At 35.9% G+C, this 26,658-nt stretch overlaps 4 protein-coding genes across 10 annotated transcripts in view; 1 reads left to right on the top strand and 3 right to left on the bottom strand.

Annotated features, from left to right (window-relative positions):
- The window catches only part of LOC125801482 (zinc finger protein 239-like), a 297,730-nt gene that overhangs the window by 136,042 nt on the left and 135,030 nt on the right, over positions 1-26,658 (top strand). The gene's annotated exons all lie outside the window — the stretch shown is intronic.
- Positions 1-26,658, bottom strand: part of LOC125801120 (uncharacterized) — a 103,711-nt gene that overhangs the window by 37,965 nt on the left and 39,088 nt on the right. The gene's annotated exons all lie outside the window — the stretch shown is intronic.
- The window catches only part of LOC111197414 (zinc finger protein 239-like), a 191,982-nt gene continuing 180,723 nt past the window's right edge, over positions 15,400-26,658 (bottom strand). Inside the window, exon 3 of one of the 2 annotated variants that reach the window (XR_007438679.1) lies at positions 15,400-17,240. The gene's annotated coding sequence lies outside the window, so the exon portion shown is untranslated. The remainder of the gene's footprint in view (positions 17,241-26,658) is intronic. The other variant, XR_007438680.1, reaches the window with a different exon arrangement.
- The window catches only part of LOC111188866 (zinc finger protein 585A-like), a 191,980-nt gene continuing 180,721 nt past the window's right edge, over positions 15,400-26,658 (bottom strand). For 3 of the 6 annotated variants that reach the window (XM_049477472.1, XM_049477473.1, XM_049477471.1), the window contains exon 2: positions 15,400-18,984. In XM_049477472.1, coding sequence (XP_049333429.1) covers positions 17,347-18,819 — 1,473 coding nt within the window. In that variant the 5' untranslated portion in view covers positions 18,820-18,984 and the 3' untranslated portion in view covers positions 15,400-17,346. Of the gene's footprint in view, positions 18,985-20,671; positions 20,734-20,825; positions 21,255-26,158; positions 26,264-26,658 lie in introns of those variants that run through there. The other 3 variants (XM_049477469.1, XM_049477470.1, XM_049477467.1) reach the window with 3 other exon arrangements.

The raw sequence follows: 26,658 nt of genomic DNA on the forward strand, positions 1-26,658 counted from the left end.
TCTGAGGGCCAGATGTAACTTATAAATATAAGAAAATGTAACCAGATGTAATATAAAATGAATGTAATTACTCCTTAATGTTAAATAACTCTCAATATACTATTTATTCAATCAAATATTACAGTTGCATGGAAAAATGTTTGCTTGTTGCTCTATTAACATAAATCCTTTTAATTTGTCATGTTATGAAATCCAAAAACTCCATCAATCAAGAACCAAACTATTCAAGTGAATAGAAATAACATCAAGTACAAGTTATATTAACTTTGATCAAAACGTTTGATACTGAAATAAGGCTTAATAAATATAAAATCAAAAATTGTGAGCTGTGACAGATTTGGCATTTCCTCAGATTTAGCAGTTCCTCATCCAACCACTAGTGGGAGCTGCAGCTGCAGCACCACAAGCCCGCAGTCTTTGCTTAGTCAGAGCTACAGCCCAGCCACGGGCTACAGGGCTCAGCTGAGCCAGTCTGAAGCATTTTTAACATTTTTAAGTTCTTCTGTGTATGAAATAAAATAACCCCACTAACCGGATAATACAGCTCTCTACAGTTCATCTTTCAGCCCAAGCAGCTAACAGCAGCAGTTTAGAGCAGCCTTCACGGAGTCACTGCTCGGATTACATTATAAACAGGTCAGTTAGCGCGCTGCTAACCTCAGGATGTTTATAACTACGGAGTTTAGTGAACACACCACGGCTGCAAGGTTAGACTGTTGAAGGCAACAGGAGACTATTAAAGCAGGCAACGCAGCGTAAGCAAAAAAAAAACAAAAACCACACACACACCAAAATACAAGTTAAGATAAAATATGAAAACGAACATAATAAAGCATAAATAATTAAATTGAATTGCGGGCCAGATGTATGTTTATTTTGTTAACCAGTGAGGGGCCGTATGAAACCGCGGGCCGGTACTTTGAGACCCCTGGTTTAAACTATGCTTGCTTTATCATCAGTTTAGCTCAAATAAATGGCTTATATTTAATAGCTGGGTCGGATCGAGACCGGATCACGTTCTCACCACAAGCACACCGCTCCAGAGTTCGTTTGGTACCGGACCGAGACCTCCTCCTCTAGCTGGTCTCGTTCCGGTTCTTTTGATCCGCACCCGAGTGCGATTACTGTTTTTACACCTGCTCAATCGAACCGCACTAAAGTTGCAAACGGACCAGAGTTCGTTTTAACCGGACCAAACCGTGCTGGTGTGAAAACGCCCTAAAGTGCGCTGTGTTGACTTCACTTCTCCACCTCCCTGCCTTCTGCTCGGGTATGCTCCGCTCGTCCTCGGCTTGGCTCGCTCCCAAGTCACGTGACCAGTCAAATCGCAGCCAGTGCGATTAGAGAATCGCATTTTAAAATATCGCGAGATTATTGCAAATGCAATTAATCGTTCAGCCCTAGTTTAAAACTAATTAATTGAAAAAAAAAAAGGATTTGTATGAGTTTTTGTTAATGGGTTGGTAAAAACTTTTTAAACTTTTCCAAAATGCAAGCATTCTCATTCTACTACAAAATATTAGCCAATTTTGACAAAATGTTTTGAACATATTAAAGGAAGAACTTACTGATGTTGGAGCATACATTTGCCACTTTATATCCAGTTCTGTGTAGAAATATGAGACTGTTGCTTGAGTCATTTCAGACTACTCCAACAAATAGCACTTAGAAAATTTTACTCAAAGGTCAAAACTATTGGGTACGTTTACATGCAGCCTAATAATCCACTAACAATCAGATTACTGGCTCAATCGGAATAGAGAAGGTCCATGTAAACACCTCAATCAGAATAGAATAGTCCGATTGAAGCCATTCCGAATACAATTTTGATCTGATCGAACGAGGTGGATAATTCTTTAAATAATCAGATACAAAGAAGAACAACAGCCTTGTAAACACATGTACCCGATTACATCCCCAATCAGAATGTTACTACAGCATTTTAGGGCCACTCTTAAAAAATAAAAATGTTCGCTTTGAAATTAAAGTTCTTTATTAGGAGAGGACATATATTCGTATTATTTCAGGTAAATTTAACTCTAACCGCTTAAGCAGCAGTTTAGGAGCGGAGCAAGGGAAAATGAGCGCTCATGAGCTGTTTAAGGATTACCATCTGTTATCTGCATGTAAGATGCTGATTATTAATGCTGTAGTGTTACTGTTACTGTACATAATACAGTGTCCAGATTTTCCCGAAGAGTTTTTCATTCCTTTTTCGTTCCATGTAGTTTGTATTTAATTTAAAATTGAATAATAAACTTTAATGACTGAAAATGAACTGAATAAGATGAGCTTTCACTTAATTGATCAATAGTACCATTTTGACCACCCAAAAGAGAAGCACGTACTCCTTGTATTAAATAATCAATGCTTCACTTTGTGATGGTCACCATGGATATTCAAACTATTTTTTACTGACAAAATTTACCATGTAAGTTAACACTGTTCAAAAATTTACACCAAATTGACATAACCTTTTTAACACTGTATGTAATAAATGCTAAAGTTGTACCAGATGGACTTGGTCCTCACTATTGATGGCAAACTGCAAGTGATGCCCCAACTTGTTGGCACTTACATTTCAATTTAGGTAAGATGGCTACAGTTAGAGTGACACTCAGAGATAGAAGAGATAGAAATGTGCACCAGTTTATCAGAAAAATGTATTTAGTTGTTAGTCACTTCAAACTACCCCAACAAATAGCACTTACTAATTACTATTGAAAGGTTGGTGCCGTTGATTCCAGTAGAAACCTTTTTAATATCTAAATTTCGTTAAAAATAATATGGTTACATTTTCTTTACATTTACTTTCTTGATGTCCTGCAGGTTCTTGAAAAGGAGATCGTACTGCAGTAGATCTTGTTTGTTGCTCACCTTGTCTAAAGTCTTACTATTTATGTATTCTAAAAGCTTTCCATAAATTGAGGTCATTCACACCTACTCCCTGTAAAATCACTCTCTGACATCACAATGGACCATCCTGATTTCTGTATAGAAGGGTACTTCACACTTGTAAAAGCGTAGCAAAATTCATATGCAAATTAAAGTTTTAAACAAATAATTATAAATAAATAATTATAAAAAAACATTTGTTTGAGTTTATTTGTTAATAGGATGGTAAAAACTTGTTCAAATGAGTCCAGCAAGCATTCTCATTTTACTACAAAATAGTAGCCAATTTAGACAGAATTTTTGTACACATTAAAGGAAGAAGTTACTGATGTTGAGACTATTTGGGCCAGATTATATCTGGTTCTGTGTAGAAATAAAACAAACTTCCCTGGTTGATTGAGTCACTTAATCCTCCTATTATGTTTGGGGTCAATTTGACCCCTTTCAATGTTTAATGCATTTATGTAAGTAGTTAATCTCATTTTATTTTCCTTTTTATTTATATATTTGGTGAAACTCTGTTTAATAAAACCAAAGTAAAACAAAATAAATAAAACAATTCTTGGTTTAAACAATTAGTATGAAACACTGAACTGAGAAAACACACCTCCAATAAGAGGTAAAACACCCAGGTAAACAGTTCAAGCGCTTTTTGTTGGGCCGGTACGTTGTTGCACTTATAACTCCACTCAGTCAGCGAAAGCGAAAGTGAATCGAATGAGTCAACCGAGTCAGTTGATTCGTTACTCACGGTTCACACAGAGCTCGCGGAGATGGCGTCCTCAGTAGCCATGACAACAGACTCCCGGTTCGCGGTGCTCCCGGTCAGAACGCAGCAGTCCCCAGCACTCACAGCGGGAGACGACGCAGTGCACGAGCGCCGGGAAGATCAGAACACCCTCCGTGTTCAACTCACACGCGAGGTCCGGCCGAGCTGCTGCAGACAGGCGCGAGGAAACTCAGCAGCAGCAGCAGCTCTCAGTCCGCGGAGAAGCGCCTTTACTCCACAGTCCGGCTGAACTGCCTCTTCAGAGGTTCCGCAGTAAAACTGAACTGAACGCTGCGGTTTAGAGCACTATACAGTACAATAGCACTGTAACTGTGTTATAGAGCGGATAACAAGTAAATAAAAGCGCTCCGGAGAGTCTAAACACAACTTCTCTCCTCACTTTCTCTCTCCTTCTCCTCCAACACACACCCACAGACACTCTCCCTCTTAGTCCCGCCCTTACTCGGCGCGGATTGGATAGAAAAATGTCTGTCGAGCTTTTCACTCGTATGATTGGCTGAGCTGAACAGGAAACCAGCAGGAAAAACCCGCGAAACAGAAAAGGCACATGGGAAATGGAGTTTGTTTACACTTACAATGAAAAACAAAGAAAATAATACAAATACACAGGATATTTTACAGGGTCCTTCACAGGTATCTAACGTTATCTAGCTAGCCAATGTTCCCAGTGTTTTTTTTTAACCCAAGTATCTAATGTTATCTAGCTAGCTAATGTTCCCAGTGCTTTTTTTTAACCCAAGTATCTAACGTTATCTAGCTAGCCAATGTTCCCAGTGCTTTTTAAACAAGTATCTAATGTTATCTAGCTAGCCAATGTTTCCAGTGTTTTTTTTAACCCAAGTATCTAATGTTATCTAGCTAGCTAATGTTCCCAGTGCTTTTTTTAACCCAAGTATCTAATGTTATCTAGCTAGCTAATGTTCCCAGTGCTTTTTTTAACCCAAGTATCTAACGTTATCTAGCTAGCCAATGTGCCCAGTGCTTTTTAAACCAAGTATCTAATGTTTTCTAGCTAGCCAATGTTCCCAGTGCTTTTTTAACCAAGTATCTAATGTTACCTAGCTAGCCAATGTGACCAGTGCTTTTTTAACCAAGTATCTAATGTTATTTTGTTAGACAATGTTCCTAGTGCTTTTTTAATCAAGTATCAAATATTATCTAGCTAGCTAGCCAGTGCTTTTTTAACCAAGTATCTAATGTTATTTAGTAGAGGTGTGCCAAAAAATCGATTCACATAAGAATCTTGATTCTCATTTACTACGATTCAGAATCGATTTAAAATGTCCCAAAATCGATTCTGAGGGGCGGGTTTTAGACTGATTTTGGGCTGGGTATTTTTGTTGGACCTGGCAACCCTGGGGATAGCGCTTGTCCTTTCAAACGGAGATCTTCCAGACACACACAGAGCGTAGGTGTTTGAGAATCACCGGTAAGATGGCAGAACAAGCACTATATTACATTAGATTAACGTGTAGTTTCAATGTTTTATGGCAGAATGCTTCATAACAAGCATAAAAAAGATCGCTAGTAGTTAGTTTCAGTAACTGTTAGCTAGCTAACTAGCTAACTTTCCAGTTCCACCTTAAATAACGCTACAGGTGGCAGCGGGCTGCAGCATTTAAGGCGGAACGGAAAAATACAATAAGCTAATCAGAGCTAATTTCAGCTCCTCATCACAGAGGAATTAAGGAATGGACCATATGAATTAATTTCTCCACCTCCTGCCCCCTTTCTGAAGAAATACAACGACCTTAAATTAACTAGTTAATCAGCAGCTGCTCCTGAACTTTAGCGCTCCACTGCTATCATCACATCAGCCCAGCAGCGTCACCTACACACCACCGCTAGTAGCCTGGTAATAAAGCAGTGTTATTTATTATTTATTTATTGTTCATTAACGTCATTGTGATATCCCAGTGATTCCTCTGTCACTGAGGACCCACATTCCTGCACATTTTATTGTTTTTGTAACACATTACCTGCTCCAGGACCAGTGTATATTATGGAGGGGTTTTTTTTCAATAAGATTCATAAGCCAGAAGCAGAAATTTTTATAATTCAAATCGTTTTGAATCAAAAATCGATTTTGAATCGAATCGTGGCCCCCAAAATCGGAATCGAATCGAATCGTGAGATAGTAAACGATTCCCACCCCTATTATTTAGCTAGCCAATGTGACCAGTGCTTTTTTAATCAAGTATCAAATATTATCTAGCTAGTGAAGAGTTAACGTTTATTATACCTTGGGTGTATTGACAAATATCTTTCAATTATGATTACTTAACTTTAGCATCTATAATCACATAATCATTGTGTGAAACCTTGTATTTTATATGCATTTATATAAAAGATTAACCAACACTCACATTGTATTTTATACACATTTATACAGACGATTAACCAATACTCACAATATATATTCTTTACACATATAGTTAAACATTGCTTGATCAGGCATGTAACTAACACAGACTCTATTATATGACAAACTAACCCACATGATACATAAGGCATTTAACTAACACATAGGATCTACTGTATGGAGTACTAACCACGTGTTACTGACATATTAGCATATAACATATGAAATCTATTGTGTGACTTGTTTAGCTCACGCTTAAGGCATTTTGGTCACTGCATGATCCTAACTAACGGCCATCAATCATTGACTGGTGCACTCTGTATGAACTGAATTGATACAAAGGAGACTTCGGGATGAACAGGGCGGCCTTTCTCTCTGTGCATGTAAAGTCCTTCACCTATCAAAGCGGGAGGAGGACACGCGCACATAGGGAGGGCGGCACTGTCTAATTACTGAAACAATATCACACTGTCTGACTGGACCCAGTCAATTCTTGAAACAATACCACACTGTCCGGCTGGATACAGTCAAGGCCGAACACTAGTGGTCCGGTCAGACATGTGGAACTTGAGTACTAACACGTGAAATTATGCACATTAACATGAGCTAATCATTAGCAACGCCTCATCAGCAGGTTTCACGTCATTTGGGGTATAAACATGGAGTCAGATCAGAAGGGGGTCAGAACTTTTACTAGGATGGCTGTTAACTGTCTTGTATGTATTGGTTCTCCTGAATTCAGTAATAAATACTTGATTTGCTTTCAACTTCACTCCACCTGTCTGCGACTCTCTCCATCAAAATGAACACGTAGGGGAGTTGTACCCCGGATGAGGGGTGGGGGGAAACCCATCTTTCATTTTCTTTTTACAACACTAGCCAATGTGACCAGTGCTTTTTAAACCAAGTTTCTAATGTTATTTTGTTAGAAATGTTCCTAGTGCTTTTTAACCAGTATCTAATGTTATCTAGCTAGCCAATGTTCCCAGTGCTTTTTAACCAAATAGCTAATGTTATCTAGCTAGCCAACATTCCCAGTGCTTTTTTAACCCAGCGATGTTATCTAGCTGGCTAATGTTACCAGCGTTTTTAACCTTCACCAAGCCAGGACATATTTTGTTCTTTTAATTTGAATACAAACTTTTCTGCACTTCTTCCTAAATGAGAGTGTGGACATTTCACAGACAAATTAAGCCAAGTCTCAACATGGAGAAACATCAGCACTCTGTCAAGAGTTTTACCAAACAGAGTGATCTCAAAAAACACCAGCGCATTCACACAGGGGAGAAAACTATCTCAAATCTGTTCCAAGACAATTAAAAGTGCAAATCGTAAATCTTTCAGACAGAACACCTTACCCCACTAAAATGTTTAACTCTCTCACTTGGGACACGTTCCACCAGAAACAAACATGAACTGAATTTAACAATGGATTTTACAGGTTCAGCAAAATGATCCTTATCCAGGGATGTTGTGTATTGAATTCCATGTTATGTTTTCTCGTATGTTTGATATTCCACGACATTCTTCGTGAGACAGAGCTCAGTTTTTAGGGTAGTTACGTTATGGGCTCTGTACTGAAGAAGGGAAGGTTGTTCGAGTGAGGGCACTGCCAGTGTTTGCACCAGATGTTAGGTTAGCATAAATTAGTCTTTAAAATTTAGATGTCGTAGTTGTTCGGAGTAGAGTAAGATTCTTAGCTTGCAACTAATCGTTTAGTACCAAACCTTCAGAGCTTTTGCTTAGAAGGTTTTGAATGCATTTAATCTCTTTTCTAGTATATGCAGAACATATATCTAGTATATTGCCTGTCCCTGACTACCTCTGTTTGCCTAGTTCTGTAAATAAACCTGTGTACTAATCCGTCTCCTTGGGTCCTGGTATTAAATAATCAATGCTTCACTTTGTGCTGGTCACCATACATATTCAAAATGTACCATGCAAGTTAACACTGTTAGAAAATTCAAACTACCCTCGATAGTAATAGTTTTTACGTTTGGAAATTGGTCTAAGTGGTGTGGAAACATTTGACTAAAAAATGGAATGGATATTTATAAGATTATAAAGCTACGTCCAAAAACATTTGGCTAAATGTTGGCATCAAAAAACATTTGGCTATATAGTAGAATGCCAATAATTTCGGTTAATAGAACAGTGTCCAAAAACATTTGGCTAAAGAGTGAAATGAAAGTTAGGATAATAGAGCAGTTTTAAACCCATCAGAAGTGATTCAAGATGGCTGCATTCATCCCCAACACATGAAACCCCAAGGAAAATATAAGGTACGTTGTAGAATATCACCCAAACACATTACCACAATGCAACTACACAAAGCTCCATTATCAATTGAAAAGTATCACAAGAAGATGTGTGACATTTCTAGAGCTCAATAGTCAAGTAAAAACCATCTGAAAGCTTGATAAAATATATGGCCTCAGGTTGCATCGTGCAGTCAGTAAGTACAAGTCAGCTCGTCCAATTATTTATAAGTGATTTTATTGTTTTCAGTATTGTTTGCTTGCTTGCTACAATGTGTTACACAAAAAATGTTTGTGTTAACGCAATTTTTTTTTTCAGAAATTGTATAAATATATTGCACATACCACAATTCAACTCCTTCTAAACATTAACTTGTTCCTTGATCCAAGATTTAAGAATAACTACATAAGTGCAGAAAACATGCAAGAATCAAAATGAAACATGCACACACAAGGAATGTGGTATTGTTTTATATTCATATTTTATATTATATTAAAAGTTCAGTGAATACAATGTGTCACATTAAATTGGAATGTTTAAAACATTCAAATTAAACAACATTTACTAAAAATTACAAAAAAATCAAAATGTAACCGTCTCATTACTGCATCTTGCAGATGAAGAGGCCTCATTAGAACCATGCAACAAAAGTGCAGCAGGGTCAGAGCCATCCACTGTGAACAAGAGAAAGATCTCTGAACAAGCTCCTTCATGCCCAGTTCACCAAAGAATGCCACTAAAAATAAATCAGTGTTTCGTTTAAATATATAGATATTTTGGATTGCATTAAATGAATGGTCTATCAATTTTATTTTCAGAGTTTAGTATTTGTTATTTAAATTGTTATTTTTTAGTACATATAATACACATTGGAAGCAAATCATTTTATTGTTCTCATATTTGCATTTGAATGTAGCGCTTTTAATGTTTAATGTATCTTGTAGTTATCTTGCTCCATGTTTTACATTAATTACACTGTGGATTACACTATACTACACTCAAATCAACTAAAACTAAAGTTTGACTATAGAATAAATAGTGTAAATCGCTGGACAATCATTTGTCAGGACAATTTGGAATTGTTTGTTGCCTTTCTTGTGGGGAAAAAGGGATTAAATACCCATTCAGTTATTCTGAAGTCTAGTATTTTTATTAGTAAGAACTCCAGTTACAGATTTATTCACTATAATTCTACCTAGTGCCATATTTTTTTTTATTTAATTTTGGGTATGTATAGTTCAGGTTTTAGTGTTAATAATATTTTTCCTATTTATAACTGGGGTTTTACCAATTACAATTTCCTTCAAAATATCTGCAAATTCAATTGCTACTAGTAATAATGTAATTGTAGATAAAAGAGAATCTATTTCAATGTAAATCATTAGCCTTGTTATTATTATTATTATTATATTTACGAAATTTTGGAATTTAGATTGGTAAATTGTATTTTACACTAATGATAATAAATTAAAAATATATTAAAATAAGATCAAAGTAGAAATATATTTTTATTAGTAGAAATTGTAATTCAAAGTCATTGTATATATCTGTAACTGGAGTTTTTCCAGTAAAAAAAAAAAGTAAAATCCAATGTAAATCAATGGTAAGTCAGAACTACATTGAGGATATGAGGTAATATCTGAAACCAGAGTTGTATCGCTGGTGTGGCTTTAGGCTAAAACGGCTTTACATGGCTATATTGTATTTTTACATTTGCAAGTGGTTGTATGAAAAATGGATTTAAATGGGAAAACAGTAAAAACTCCAGTTACAGTTATCTAATATTATTTAATATGTTTTATTAGTACAAATCAATCCAATCCATCTCAACCCATATTAATTATAAATTCTGATTATACAAATGTTTATTCATCTGATATCAAATATCTCTAAAATTATTTTTCACTAGAAAAAAGTGTATTTTTTATATAGAGAAATACAATATAGATATCTACACGGAGTTGTCTGATTTACATTAAACTTCCCTTGTCTATCATCACTTTTTTACTAGTAAAATTCCACACTTCTGTAAGGGATTTCTAAATAATACTAATGCTAATTTAAGGTATTGAATAGAATTTTCAGTAGTAAAAATGAGAATTATGTAAGTGAGATTTCATGTAAATCAATGGAAAATATTACTATTAAAAACAACATTAATGATCCTGCTAACAAGACTAGTCAAAATGAGTTTATAGATCTGTTTTATACCTGAATTATAATGAAGAGATTATGATTGTGGCTATGCATTTATTTATTTTTTTAGCTGGAACAAAACTTTGGAAGAGCTTCGCCCTACCAGAGAAGATGTTACACTCACCTAAAATGTGTTGCGAAAGTGACCCAAACAACTGCAGTATCCTTCACTTTCGAAGAGACGGTGTCAGCTGATCCCACAACTAATCCCCTCTGTGCACTGAGGGATGAGTCGTCAATGTTTACTTTATACCTGACAGAGGAAAATGAGGGAAAAGTGACCCTGGATCAGACCTATATGTTTAAAAATCATATAGATTAAAAATGAGAAAGCATACATAAATGCCAACACTGACATTTACAGGACCTGCAACATGCATGTAAGATAAAAAATTGTGGAAAAGGCAGCAAACATAGTCTGTCCATCAAGCATTGAGACAAAGCTTCTCAGATCAGATCTGCAAAAGGCTTTGTGACTGTGCAGGAGCGAATAACATCAGTGAGTGTTTTAATAGCTGGGTAAACATTGCTTCATGAAAAAGGACTTCATTCTAGCCATTGTAACTGGGGGTAAAAATGTATTAACTTGTTTTTAATATGTCTTATAACAATTAAGTATTAAAGTAATTAATAAGGACTGCAATGCGAGCAGAAATCAACTTAGAAACAACTAGTAAGAAGTGTAATTTGTTGGTATTACTTATTAATTTAATTAATTGTTAATGGGAACCTGCAGATATTAAGTGGTGATAATCAGAAAATGGTTGCTAGCAAACTATACTTCAAACTGACAGACAACCTCAACAACTAACAATAACCTGTCTTACTGAGATGTTCTTAGAAAATATTTTATTTCAGTGTGGAATGTTTTAGCTAGCTAGGTTAGCTAATGTTAACTACTCTATTTCAGTGTGGAATGATTTAGTTAGCTTGGTTAGCTAATGTTTAATTTATTTGAAAGTGGAACGATCTAGCTAGCTAGGTTAGCTAATATTAACTATATATCAGTGTGGAATGTTTCAGCTAGCTAGGTAAGCTAATGTTAACTACTTTATTTAAGTGTGTAAGCTAGGCTAGCTAATGTTTAATTTATTTGAAAGTGGAAAGATCTAGCTAGCTAAGTTAGCTAATGTTAACTATATTTCAGTGTGGAATGTTTCAGCTAGCTAGATTAGCCAATTTTTACTTCATTTCAAAGTGGAAAGATTTAGCTAGTTAGGTTAGCTTATTTTAACTACTGTATTTAAGTGTGTAATTATTTAGCTAGCTAGCATAGCTAATATTAACTACTTTATTTTAGTGTGGAATGTTTTAGTTAGCTAGGTTAGCTAATGTTAACTACTTTATTTCAGTGTGGGATGTTTTAGCTAGCTAGGTTAGCTAATGTTAATTACTTTATTTTAGTGTGGAATGTTTTAGCTAGCTAGGTTAGCTAATGTTAACTACTTTATTTAAGTGTGTAATTATTTAGCTAGCTAGCATAGCTAATATTAACTACTTTATTTTAGTGTGGAATGGTTTAGCTAGCTAGGTTAGCTAATGTTAACTACTTTATTTCAGTGTGGGATGTTTTAGCTAGCTAGGTTAGCTAATGTTAACTACTTTATTTTAGTGTGGAATGTTTTAGCTAGCTAGGTTAGCTAATGTTAACTACTTTATTTTAGTGTGGAATGTTTTAGCTAGCTACTTTAGGTCATTTTAATGAAATTAGGTGTGGGCGTGGGCGTGACCACCACCCAGCCCCTGAAATGCACTTTCAAGCTCTTTTTTACACTTTTACACTTCTGAAGATTTATAAGAGTTTTTAAATCCATAGTGTGTTTTGCAATTTTACAAACGGTAACAGACATGACAACAGCTAGCAAGTGTAAATGATGAGAGCAGTATAGATATTAATATTAATTAACCGGTTATATCTAAATTGTCTTGTATTTTTGATTGACTTTTAGTTATCGCAGATAACTCCTCCTCTAAATCCTAGTTTATAGCGCTGATATAAAAATATTTGTGCACATCAATTTTAGGTTGAGTCAACATTTTATATGGTTTATATTGTTTGTACTAAACTTTATTTGTATTAAACATGTACATCTTCGTATTTTATCATACCTTGCACTGACATTCTGGTGTATAAAGGGGAATTTAAACAAAAATAATAAATTATATTTTATTTGAAGGGAGTTTGTCTAAAAGCATTGTGAGTGTAGCGCTTGAGAGTGCATTTCCGGGGCTTGACATTGCATGTGCACTGTGAAGCCCCTGTTGCACACAGACCCCTCTCAGCAAGGTTAGCTAATGTTTGGTAATGTCAACTACATTTCAGTGTGGAATGATTTAGCTAGCCAGGTAAGCTAAAGTCAACCACTTTATTTCAGAGTTGATTGATTTAGCTAGCTAGGTTAGTTAATGTTAACTACTTTATTTCAGTGTGGAATGTTTTATCTAGCTAGGTTAGCTAATGTTTACTTTATTTCAGAGTGAAAAGATTTAGCTAGCTACGTTAGCTAATGTTAACTACTTTATTTCAGTGTGGGATGTTTTAGCTAGCTACTTTAGGTCATTTTAACTACTTTATTTCAGTGTGGGATGTTTTAGCTAGCTAGGTTAGCTAATGTTAACTACTTTATTTCAGAGTGAAAAAATTTAGCTAGCTACGTTAGCTAATGTTAACTACTTTATTTCAGAGTGAAAAAATTTAGCTAGCTACGTTAGCTAATGTTAACTACTTTATTTCAGTGTGTAATGTTTCAGCTAGCAACTTTAGGTAATTTGAACTACTTTATTTCAGTGTGGAATCTTTATAGCTAGCTAGGTTAGCTAATATTAACTATTTTATTTCAGTGTGGAATGTTTTAGCTAGCTAGATTAGCTAACGTTAACTACTTTATTTCAGAGTGGAAAGATTAAGCCAGCTAGGTTAGCTAATGTTAACTACTGTATTTCAGTGTGGAATATTTTAGTTATCTACTGTGGGGCCCTAAATTAGGATATTAGTGATCAATATATGTTATATTACTCATATATTAGTACATTTGGCCATATATGAATGAGTTCATTGAGTTCTACTAAAACTCTGTCTGCCCTTCCTCAGTAAGGCCCAGTCTGTACCAGGCGCAGCTGGGATCTGAGGGGGAGACAGATAAGAAATATGATAATGACTGGCCATAGTTGGAAAGTACCCAGAAGTTATGAGAAAAAGCTCTTCAGAACGGCTGAAAAGGCTAACCAGATTCATTAGTCATACCAAGTGTCTCAAGAGGCCCAAGGTCAGTCTTCTCCCATGAGAAGATTGGGCAGGTGAAGGACAGGGTTTTTTAAAAAACTGTACCATGTTGATTTGTCCACGATTAACTCCAAAAGTGGGAATATGGCATGACGCCAAGAAATGGGGCCGGAAGAACCCTCCCTAAAACTGAATGTGTTTGGTAACGATTATATTCAACCAAGGTATAGTTATATAATGTTAAAAGGTGGAGCTTAAAGCCCCCACCATTATTCACCCAAATACTGTATAAAAGTGTGTGTATTCCTTTGTGTTGTTAGAAGACTGAAGCTTCCTGACCCTATCTGGCTGACTTCGAAAAGAACAATAAAAGATCAACTTAGAACTTCTTCTCCTTTCTTTAATCTTGAGGCACTCGTCTGTGTTCACCTTCTTTCTTTAAACTAAAACTTTGTATTGATGCATGACTAGATAGCTCTAAAGCTCATTTAAGCTAGTCCAGGCTTCCCCTTCTGGGAGGCCTAGAAGAGTCGTGAAATAACCGCGACACTACTTTAGATAACGTTATCTACTTTTTTTCAGTTTGGAATGTCTTAGTTAGCTAATGTTAAAGTGGACATGAAACACTTCAATATTTAATATAATTCGCAAGATGAGTTTTTACTCTAACAAATTTTATTAATTTAACAGTTGTCAGTGAAACTGAGGTAAAATAATAAGCAATCTAAGCGTCATTTTTTAAGTAAGTGTAGCGCCATCTTGTCCCAGCGCTGAAAGTGACGTCTCGAGGTTGGTTCTCCAACGCCTAACATATAAATAACTATTAGCCTACACTGGTTCCTTAATGGATAATAAAAGCCAAACCAAAAATAGATGCAAAGAGGGCACCTTTGTATTGCCCCTGGGTGAAGCAATACTGGGTGTAGTATAATTTTATAGGGTTAGCCGCAATGCTAGGGTTAGTATCGAGCATTTTCTACACGAAGACTATGGAGGAGAGGGTTGTTGAGTCAGAAGCATTGATTTAGTCGTTCGCTGGACAAATAAGCTGAAGTCCGAGGCTTTTTTCCTCCTTTTTAATTTTAACTCTGAACAGCTGGGATGTACAGACCGTCCGACTGGAGTTACTATAAAAGCAGCAGCTGTGCGCTGCACGGAATGAGCCAAACGACACACAGCTGACAGTTAACAGATAACAAAGCTAGCATTAGCTACTCAGCCTGCTAAGTTAGTTAGCTAAATAGCTAATGCTAGCCTTGTTAAGATAGCTAGCCAATGCTAGCTTACACTTGCTAAATGAAGCTAGCTACCCAGCAAGCCTTTTAACTTTTAACGGTTTATCAACAATCAGTCTTAATGAACTCTGGACTTTACATGCTAAATATTTAAATGTATATAAACAGGCTAGTTAATGGGATGGCAATACCTGCTGTTGACGGGCTGCAGGGTTTCTGCATGGACCTCACACAGAGAGAGAATAAACACCTCCAAAAATTCTTGCTCTCAGACAAGCATCTGAAAAGTTCTGCAGGGAAGATCTCTGAGCAAATGGTCCACGTTAGCCTCCTGACAGCAAATACACTCGGTTGCAGTCGGCACGGCAGTGCAGTGACCGCATCTGCACTTGGTAAAGTTAGTGTTATGAACACGAAATGATGACCAATGAGTCAGAGCTTAGAATTTAAAATGTATGAAAGTTCACTGGAAAAAGCATAGTTTCAGCATTACATATATATAAAAATATATATTAGAAAAGAGTACATCAACGAGTGAACACATAGTGTAATAAAATCGTGATAGATCAACACATTCACAACCCAGAGAGAGAGAAAGAGAGGGAGCCCTCCAGACTTAATCCAAGCAGTTATACATTTATCCAGTCCAGTTAACAGCTTGTTGTCCAGATCCAATGACGTGATCCGCTCCAGCCTGTCTGAGCAACAAGTTCTTATCATGATGTTGTTCAGCTCTGTGTCCTTCATGAACACAGCAGACAGTCCTTGTGTTCCAAACAATCCTTATGTGCCCTAAAGTCTGTGAGAAGATGAAACAGAGGAAAAGAGGGGATGGAAAGATCTTCTGGCCTGTGTGCGACTTTACGGTGTGTAGAACAGGCATGCGCTGGATATCTGAGGAGAGGTTCCCAGCACTTCACTCAGATAGCTTGTTGTCTCCTAGTTCATATGCACTGGTCCCAGAACAGCAGTGAAGCTTCTCTGCCACTCAGGGTCACGTTCTCCTCACAGCTCTCACTGTTGATGAAAACACTCTGACCTTCCTGATTCCTGAAAACGTACAAACAACCTCCAAAGCCTTGTGTCATTGTGACAGTTCAAAAGAGAGCAGTTTTTAAATAAATTATTAAGTGAACAGAAAAATAATAACTGTATATATAAATGTATAAAACATTTAAAAATAAGAGTGTGCAGGTGTGGTTATCTCCAATCACACCCTTCACCAAATAATAACATAAAACAGGCTCAGGATGGATAGGTTCCAGGTCACAGAAAGGTTATCAACCATATAGTGAGAAAACACGAGATTGCAGATCTTGCAATATAAAAGAATTTTATTGAAACACACACGAGTAAATATTAGGGGTATGAATCTCTCAGTGTTTCGATTTGATTCGATTCCGATTTTTGGGGTCAAGGTTCGATTCAGAAACGATTTTCGATTCTAGAATGATTTATCAATTCAAATGGCCTATAAATTTTGTTTAAATTATGTGAGAAGATAAAAAGATGAAAAGACAATTTAAACAAATAGAACATTTATTTCAAACAATAAACTTAGGTTCCTTACTGTATAAAATATTTTTGCAATATAGTGACAGTGCCACAATAATGAATGATTAATTTCTAGCATGGTTGACTATTCCTGTATTCATTTCTAAAAGGTAGACATTGTTAAAACTAGAAAACACTCATAAACAGCCACAAGGTCAAGAGTGGAACGTTAGATAGGCTATAATTATGTAACAAGCAGAGAAGATACTAAATACACTAGATTTTAGCATGCACACCCCTCTGTTGCGTAACTGGGAGTTCACCTACTGTCGTGCAGAGCTTTTTAACAGTTAAAGAGCTCCGCAGGGACAGTTAAAAAGCTCAGCGCGACAGTAGCTTCACCCAAAAAATATTGGAAATTAATGGAAATAATTAAATCTGTATATACTAGAAAAGCGATTAAATGCATTCAAAACCTTTTAGGCATAAGCACTGAAGGTTTGATCCAAAATGCTTAGTTGCAGACTAAGAATCCTACTGTACTCCTAACAACATCTAAATTTTAAAGACTAAATTATGCTAATCTAACATCTGGTGCAAACACTGGCAGTGCCCTCACTCGAACTTAAACGACCTTCCCTTCTTCAGAACTGAACTCCTACCGTAACTACCCTAAAAACTGACCTAAAAACTCACGAAGAATGTCCTGGAATATTCAAACATACGAGAAAACATAACATTAAATTCAATAAACATCATCGCTGGATCAGATTCATTTTGCTGAACCTGTAAAATCCATTGTTAAATTCAGTTCATGTTTGTTTCTGGTGGAACGTATCCCAAGTGACAAAGTGAAACATTTGTGTAGGATAAGGTGTTCTGTCTGAAAGATTTACGATTTGCGCTTTTTATTGCCGTGGAACAAATTTGGGACAGTTTTCTCTCCTGTGTGAATGCGCTGGTGTTTTTTGAGATTACTCTGTTGATTAAAACTCTTCCCACAGACTGAGCAGTGATACGGTTTCTCTCCTGTGTGAATGCGCTGGTGATTTTTAAGTTGACTCTGTATAGCAAAACTCTTCCCACAGTCTGAGCACTCATACGGTTTCTCTCCTGTGTGAATGCGCTGGTGTATTTTGAGATGACTCTGTGTAGTAAAACTCTTCCCACAGTCTGAGCAGGAATACGGTTTTACTCCTGTGTGAATGCGCTGATGCAGTTTGAGAGTCTCCAGTCGATTAAAGCTCTTCCCACAGTCCGAGCAGTGATACGGTTTCTCTCCTGTGTGAATGCGCTGGTGTATTTTGAGTTTAATCTGTTTAGTAAAACTCTTCCCACAGTCTAAGCAGTGATACGGTTTCTCTCCTGTGTGAATGCGCTGGTGTATTTTGAGTTTAATCTGTTCAGTAAAACTCTTTCCACAGTCTGAGCAGTGATACGGTTTCTCTCCTGTGTGAATGCGCTGGTGTTTTTTGAGAGTATTCTGTTGATTAAAACTCTTCCCACAGTCTGAGCAGTGATACGGTTTCTCTCCTGTGTGAATGCGCTGGTGTATTTTGAGATGACCCTGTTGATTAAAACTCTTCCCACAGTCTGAGCAGTGATACGGTTTCTCTCCTGTGTGAATGCACTGGTGCAGTTTGAGAGTACTCTGTTGATTAAAACTCTTCCCACAGTCTGAGCAGTGATACGGTTTCTCTCCTGTGTGAATGCGCTGGTGTATTTTGAGAGCACTCTGGGTAGTAAAAATCTTCCCACAGTCTGAGCAGTAATATGGTTTTACTCCAGTGTGAATGCGCTGGTGTATTTTGAGACTACTCTGGGTAGTAAAACTCTTCCCACAGTCTGAGCAACGATACGGTTTCTCTCCTGTGTGAATGCGCTGGTGTATTTTGAGAGCACTCTGGGTAGTAAAAATCTTCCCACAGTCTGAGCAGTAATATGGTTTTACTCCAGTGTGAATGCGCTGGTGTATTTTGAGAGCACTCTGGGTAGTAAAAATCTTCCCACAGTCTGAGCAGTAATATGGTTTTACTCCAGTGTGAATGCGCTGGTGTATTTTGAGAGTACTCTGTTGATTAAAACTCTTTCCACAGTCTGAGCAGTGGTACGGTTTCTCTCCTGTGTGCATGCGCTGGTGTTTTTTGAGAGTACTCTGTTGATTAAAACTCTTTCCACAGTCTGAGCAGTGATACGGTTTCTCTCCTGTGTGAATGCGCTGGTGTTGTTGGAGATGACTCTGCCGATTAAAACTCCCCCCACAGTCTGAGCAGTAATACGTTTTTTCTCCTGTGTGAATGCGCTGGTGTTTTTTTAGATCACTCTGTTTAGTAAAACTCTTGACAGAGTGCTGATGTTTCTCCATGTCGGGACTTTGCTTTATTTGTCTGTTAAATGTAGCAAACAATTTCTGCGTGTTCTGGAGATTCTTCTGGATGGCTTGTGCTTCACCTCTTTCAGCAGTTTAACTTTGATCTTTTGATAAATATCCTGGTTGTTGGTGATGAATTTCAGGAGAATATTTTCATTTCTGGAAAAGACAAAAATGCCAGTGAATATTAAAATAAAAGCAAGTCATTTAACTGAACAGAACTGCCTAAATCAGTTAAACTATACAGATAAAACTACAGGGACATCTTCATATTTCCATAAAAAGGGGGCGCTGGTGGTCTTCCAGCCACCTGTTTAGTGCCTTTATAAGGACTTCCCACTGTTCAGACACTCTTAATTCTGTTCTGGTCTCACAAGAAACTGAGAACTTAAAGAAAGAAAGAAAGAAAGAAAGAAACGTGCCGAAAAAACAACATGCAGTGGTTTGAATCACGGTGCCGAAGCTTGATTCGTTCTACATTGATCACGTGACCAATGATGTCTGAAGCCTTTTCCTTTACACTAAATTATAAAATATTTCATACATCTTAAAAAATGACAGTAATTAGGGTTGGGCGATGTCTCCTTAATGGGCAGATGATGATGTTTACAGTGAAACAACGCTATGGTCGATGATAACGGGGGTGATGGGGGGGGGGGGGTGATGGCGGGGGGTGCTGACCGAGCATTGACTGGTGTGTCACGGGAGCGTGTAGGGTACTACAATCAAAAATGTTGGAGTACTGAATACTACATACTGGGCAGTGTGTAGTATGCAGTACATACTAGTGCAGTATGCAGTATAGTTGTATGCCATTCCGAATACAGCCAGTGTTTAAAACTAATAAAAGCTTTTTTTTTAAACTTATAAATGCATAAAATAATGTAGATAATAAAATAAGTAGTAAATTGTACTATTGTGAAATAGTACAGTATAAAATATGCTGTCAGCAGCTGAAATAAATATTTTTTCTTTATAATGTTACTTCTGTTAAACCTTAAGTCACGTTGTTAGACATATCTGTATATGTAATAAAATATTTTAAATACAGGTAACATTAACAATTAGTTTACATCAGTCAACTGTGCTTACAATAATAATGATAATAATAATAATGAATGCTTCAACTAGTTATTACATGACAAAAGTTTAGACATTATTCACCATTAAAATTCCTAAAAACTCACGACTTAGTTAACAGGATCTACTACATTTTTAAACATTGGTAATTTAGTAATATGTGATGTCTTGTTTAGAGTCATTTAACAAATTTATGTCAGATATTGTGGACACATTTTTAGAAATCCACTTATTCTGATGCATTTTACATCATAATGCCAAATATTTCTCAAGCCTAATGTAGCAGCTCGTCTGCTGCTCTAGTATGCTTGTTAAAGAGCAGACGGAGAGGCAGGTCTCATTCTCTCCTCCTGCCTTTATTCTCTCTACACATTCACACCAAAAAATAACCCAGCAGATTATTAAGTGTCTGCAACTGCATATACATCTCCTACATATCACCGACTCAATCCCGCACGTTCTGCCTGACCTGCGCAGCGCATCAATTAATTCATGCGTTGAGCTTTATACGCGCAGATAAGCTGTAACTGGTGGATCAGCACAAAAATCACAGTGTGATTTATTACATTAAAACACAGAACATTTTCTTCTGCTGAACCTGAGAGATCCCGAGAACAGCGGGGGGAATTCTCGCCAGCCCGAGTTCATGCATCGGGTCAGACAGGCTGGAGTTCAGGCTGCGGTTTAGGCTCATGTTGAGGCAGAAAATCTAAACTATAGTAGTCGGTTCAGCAGAACAAAACGTTGAGAAAGAACCACAACATACCTGCACATACACAACAAAAATAATCCCAGTCGATTATTAAGCATCTGCAACTGGATATACATCTATAAAACATGAAACAGAAGTAAATACAGCACATGAGCACACATTTTCAGGCTCAGTCACATGTAGTGTTTTGGCGCTGAAACGGCTGTACCTCAGAGCTGATAACCCGACCGGGGCAGAAATAATTAATTATTAGGTAAAATATGCTTCAATACCCGCTAAAAATGCACAGAAGAGTGACTAGAACTGATATAAGAGCTCATTTTTCCAGTAATTTTCTCAAAAATACTTATATTTGCTTAAAACAGCACTTTTTCACGGAGCTCCTCAGCTCTGTTTACCTCCTGCGCTGCACTCAAGCTCCTCTGGAGCTACGGGGGGCGCGGAGGGACAATTAATAAATAAAACACGTAGTTCTCTTGTTGGTGCAGGGAATTGTAGTTCAAAATAAAATCACAGAAAAATAATGACCTTTTTACTGTTACAACACATCAAACAACCTCCAACAGGAGTGTTAAACATAACAAGAGTCTCTTTTGTTCACTAAAGGATAAAATAATTATAATAATATTCTAAGGATTCATATTATTTTATGTATTTTTTTTTTATTATTTTTGGAGTGTCTTTAACTCTGTTACACAAATGTTAGTTTCTTCTATTTTGTTTCTTCTCAGTTTAATCCATTCTGTTAAATTGTGTATTTTTATCAAGTTGCTCAAAGTGTGATGATTCTTCTTATTGTCATCAAATTCATGTTTATTGTATTTTATTATTAAAGTATCAGCAAAGGAGCAGCTGTTTAATGGTTTAACTGGGATTTCTTAAAAACAGCAGGGCTAAATATATTTTAATTTGCTAACATTTGTGTTTACTATTACAGTGAAACAGCAAGTTTTCTGTTAAATCAGTAAGCCAAATAACGTTACTTAGTGAAATTACCTTTTAAACCTGAACTTCTCCTCGCTATGATCACTTAATCTTCAATTTTTACATTTAAAATTGTACAAGCTGACTTTTATTTTGACGGTAGTCACATGACTTGCCAGCACCAACAGTTTGTACACCGTGTTGTCAAAATGAAGGATTTTAAGTTTTACAGAGCTGTGAAGAGTTTCTATTACATTCACGCCATCCTGCAACAAAGGAATGGGCATGGAAAGTGTGTGTGTGTGTGTGTTGGTGGAGGAGGGTGGGGGTGTGTGTTGAGAGGGATGGGGGGTTCGCTCTCATGCTCTCTCTTAGTAAAATAAACTGATATTTTGATGGACGTGTTGTACCTCATTTTTAATGGTTAGTAGGATATTGATACAGGACCACATTTGGAGACATGGTATTTGGTTCCCATTTCTAAACATGAATCACGGAGTTTTGGCAAATTTATGAGCTTGCTGATAAAATGTACCATGCAGAAGTTAGTTGTTAGACACACGCAAAACCAGGCGCAGACAACTGTTATTTATAGTAATATGCTGTGTATTTTAAGAAAAAAAAAGTTTTTTGTACATTTTGTACAAATTCTTTGTTAGCTTGAGAAGTACTACAACTGGTCAAAGACCACCCCCCATAAGATGGGTATAACCCAAATAGGTTTGCTATAATGGTAAACTAATTAAATTTCTAAAATGTCTTATACACCTGTTAATACTAAATTGACACAGTGTAAAACGCACAGTTTATAAATCAACTGCTCCAGAACAAAGACAATTATTAATAATTATCTATTATTATGAATTACAAATTATTTTCTGGTTGATGTTTGTATTTTGTTTGTAATTTATCTCCCAGTCTATCTAGATTACAGAAATGTGAAATGTGAAGTAGTTTACAGACTTGGTATGTGTAAAAATAAATAAAAACACCATAGGCTTATACATTTTAACAGATTTTTTTCTAATTATAATTAGTTTAAACATCTATCAGTCTATCTAGAATTCAGAAAACGGAAGTTAAGCTTGATCAGCGATCTAACAGCGCCGATTTTTTTGTTTTTGTTTTTAGCAACATACAAAACACAACAATATACAATAGTACAAACTCTTGTAGAGGATCACAGCTACAATTTAGAAGCTAGGGGGAGCATACACAAACATACAGACTAGAGGAACAACGTAATAAAATGATAATCTTAGACAAAAGCTTACTAGAGATATGATGTGAGATGATTCTAGCAGTTTTCCATTTTCTTAATTTACTTAATGAAGAATAATATGACTTAAATTCATTAATGAAACGGGGGAAAGAGGGTTTATTTCCCTTCCATTTACTGCAGTGAATGTGGTATTTTGCTAAAAGTAAAATTATATTTATGGCATCAGAGAAAGCTGAACTTAAGTTTTTCATATAAAACAAAATGTCCTCTACCTCAAAAGAAGGAATATTAAGTTTGATATTAATCCAATTTCTGATGTCCATCCAAAAAGTGTGCGAATATTGACATGAAAAAAACTAATGCTCCAGAGATTAATTTTCTGACTTACAAAAAGTACATAATTCAACATCAAATTTGAATATTTTTTCAAGAAACAGGGCTACAGGATAAATCATATTTATAATTTTGAAATGAGTCTCCTTCACTTTAGGAGGTTTGGGCCAGTTTACAAATTTGGAATAATCAAAAGTCATATTTATATTCTTATTATTAGGAAGTTTCTTGAAAGAAGCTCCATTATATTCATAGTAAATCTTCTGTTTCAAATCATCATTGATAGTCTTATTATTACACTTGGAGTCAACTAAATTACAGTCGTTCACTTTTAATGTGGGCATCGAAACAGTCACCTTTGAATATAAAATGACTTGTTTGATTAACAGAATCAATGCTAAAGGAATCGCTTTGCACACCTTCTTAACATCTTTAAAACTCCTAAGATTAAATTTTTCACTAAAAGATGAAAAAATACAAAAACAATACCTTTGTCATACCAATCTTTTATAAATATTGAGTTCCTACCCACTGTGACTGCCCTATTATTCCATAAAGTTGATCCATGATGAGAGAAGTTATGTTGAAAAATGATTTTCCAGAACTGAAGTATTTGTTCACGGAAGTATGATAATTTAACTCGAATAGTGATGCATAATAAAGGTTTCTAGCCATTTAATCCTAAATGCGCCAATCATGGCTTCAGAGTCAAATGCATTAATACCACCTTTCTCGTATTTTTTAACTAATTGGGACCTTTTAATATGATGAGTCTTATTTTTCCACAAAAACTTAAAATCAATTTGCTTATATTTTGTGGTGATATGTACGTAGAATGACATGGATAGAGAACCTTGGAAATGCCATCTGCTTTAGTCAACAGGTTTCGTCCAAAAATAGTCAAATCCCTTGTGCGCCGAAAAGTGTTGACAGCTGTGGCTACCCGATCTGTGCCCCCTGCTCAGTTTACAGTGCGCATGCGCGGCACAAATCGGGCAGTGACAACAGCTCCGTGAAATGAGCAACAGTTGCTGGAAAGTCATGTGACATTCCCGTCAAATTAAAGTCAGCTTCTAAAATATTCAATCTAAAAAGAAATAATTAGTTTTCAAAGTGATTTTACCGAGAAGGTTAGGTAAGAAGTGGAATTTTACTTTTTTTATTAACGTTGATTGGCTTACTAATTTAACAGAAAACTCCATATTGTACTGTAATAATACACAGAATAAACATGTTAGCAAATTAAAGTATCTATGCCCATGCTGTTTAATAAAACACTGTTAAAACACTGTAATAATACTTAATAATAATAGTTAATAATAATAATTATTATTATCATTATTATTATTATTATTATACAATGCAATAAAAGATGTGAATGTGACCATAAGAATAATAAGTCACATCACACTTTAAGCACTTTGACATTGTTTAAAAAAATACACAACTAAACAAAAAGAATGGAAAAAAACTGAGAAGAAACGGAATAACTGTTGTAAGCATGGTTAATTGATGTACATTTATTATAAATGTTACCAGTATTTTAAATATTTTGTTAAACATATACAGATATGTCTAACGACATGATTTAATGTTTAATTAAAGAAGCATTATGGAGAAAAATAGATTTTTTTAGCCACTGCCAGCATGTTTTATACTGGGCAAATAGTATAAATATGTAGATTTCAGAGGTTTGACTGTACTAAAACTAGTGTTGCTGGGTAATACAGTTTTGCGCTGGGACTTTATTAATGTATTCTGATTCAGGAGACATAACTCTTTGATAAAAGTAACATTATAAGAAAAAATATATTTCTTTCAGCCACTGAAAGCATGGTAAAATTTACTTTAGCACATAAGTGCCACACTTCTTTACTAATGCGAACCTAAATCACTGGGAATTGGAAGAACTAAGACGAACTTGGCTGAAGGTAAGTTTCTAACTTTAACTCGGAGCATACTAAACGTGGTCAGCTCCGTTTCTAGAACAGGTAATTGAATCAGGCAACACTAAGATTTACTGGAGATAGAACTAACATCACTATAAACGTCCCGTCCTTTTATACAAATATCATTTTTATGTTATAATTATTATAATTATAAATACAGTTATTGTAGCTAACATTTTCACCATTTGACCAAAAAAATAAAATAAAATGAAATATAAACCATATTCAGAACAATGATCCTTATTGATTTATCCCCAATACTTCTGTTCTGTTCAAAGCATCTACTAAACCATTTAATTTACCACTTAAATACAAATTCAGATGCATTAAACAGCTAAACAATGTCTTCTTTATTATATCTGAACTGTTGTGTTAATCCTCCAGCCTGATGCTTTATTTACACTATCTAGCACTGAGGCTTGTGAAGCAGTTTTGTGTTAAATCCACCCTGTTCACTCTGTAACACAAGCACCCGTCCACCTGACCCTCTATTTCTGTAAACATATATTACTGTGAGAATTCTGATTCAACATGCCATCATATTAATAAGGCACTCTGTGTATTGAATATTGGAGTAAAATAAATGATATTGGGCAGATACAGTCTGCTTCTGATAGATACAATAAACAAACCAATGATAAATATTTTCAACAGGACAATTTTAAAATCGTATTGTAATTGTTAAGAAGAGCTAGCTGGTATTAAACCATGTAGAAGCCACTGTGGTGCATCTGATTAAAATGCTGGAGATGATGTACTCTGAAAACAGTATTTACTGCAGCAGAGGAGTTGTGGTATATACAGAATAGATGAATGCAATCCGACTGTGTGAGTGTGTGATTCTGAAACAACAGATATAAAAGGGATACTTGAACTACTTGAAACACATTACTGACTACAATTTACAACACTAACACCTAAACAAAGATACACACTTCTATGAGGTATTATCTGGTAATAATAATAGGCAGATCAGAAACAGCTAGAAGCTATACAGAGCTATACAAAGAGCTGATCAGTTAGCATAGCATGTAACTCCTTGAAAGTACACCTACAACTAGGAAAGTAATAGTTATCTACACTTTATGAATAAACAGCAGTGTAGGTACTTACAGGTATCTGAATGCACACAAGAATTAAATGTCCTCGGTAATCCCACAAAACTTTACTAAGCTGCACACCGTCCACTATCTCCACTGTTCCTCTACAGAAGTCCTCTCTATCTGTGGTATGCAAGCCCCCAACTGAGGCCCCTCAGTCTCAGCATCGCTCTGATTGGCTAAACAAGCGAAAGCATGAGGGTTGCAGGCACTGTGGGTGGGACTCAGTGGAGGAGCTATTTAGCTCCTGAAGTCTTTGGGCCAACTCTTGGCTCTTTGTAACAGTAATTGTAAAATATAAATAAATAGAAATAATCTCAGGTGTGTTTGTGCTTCTAATAATGATATAAAACATTATGTTCTAAAGAACAGATTCTTCTATTAAATCTCTGCAGGCCCTATTTACCATAATAAGAACAGAAACATTCACCAAGACTCACTGATTTGTACACTGTAGAGAAAAGAATATATGAATTATAAGAAACAGTGAAGGTGTGAGTAATGTTTTAAAAA

This window comes from Astyanax mexicanus, chromosome 4 (genome assembly GCF_023375975.1).
Source record: "Astyanax mexicanus isolate ESR-SI-001 chromosome 4, AstMex3_surface, whole genome shotgun sequence".
Lineage (NCBI taxonomy): Eukaryota > Metazoa > Chordata > Actinopteri > Characiformes > Acestrorhamphidae > Astyanax > Astyanax mexicanus.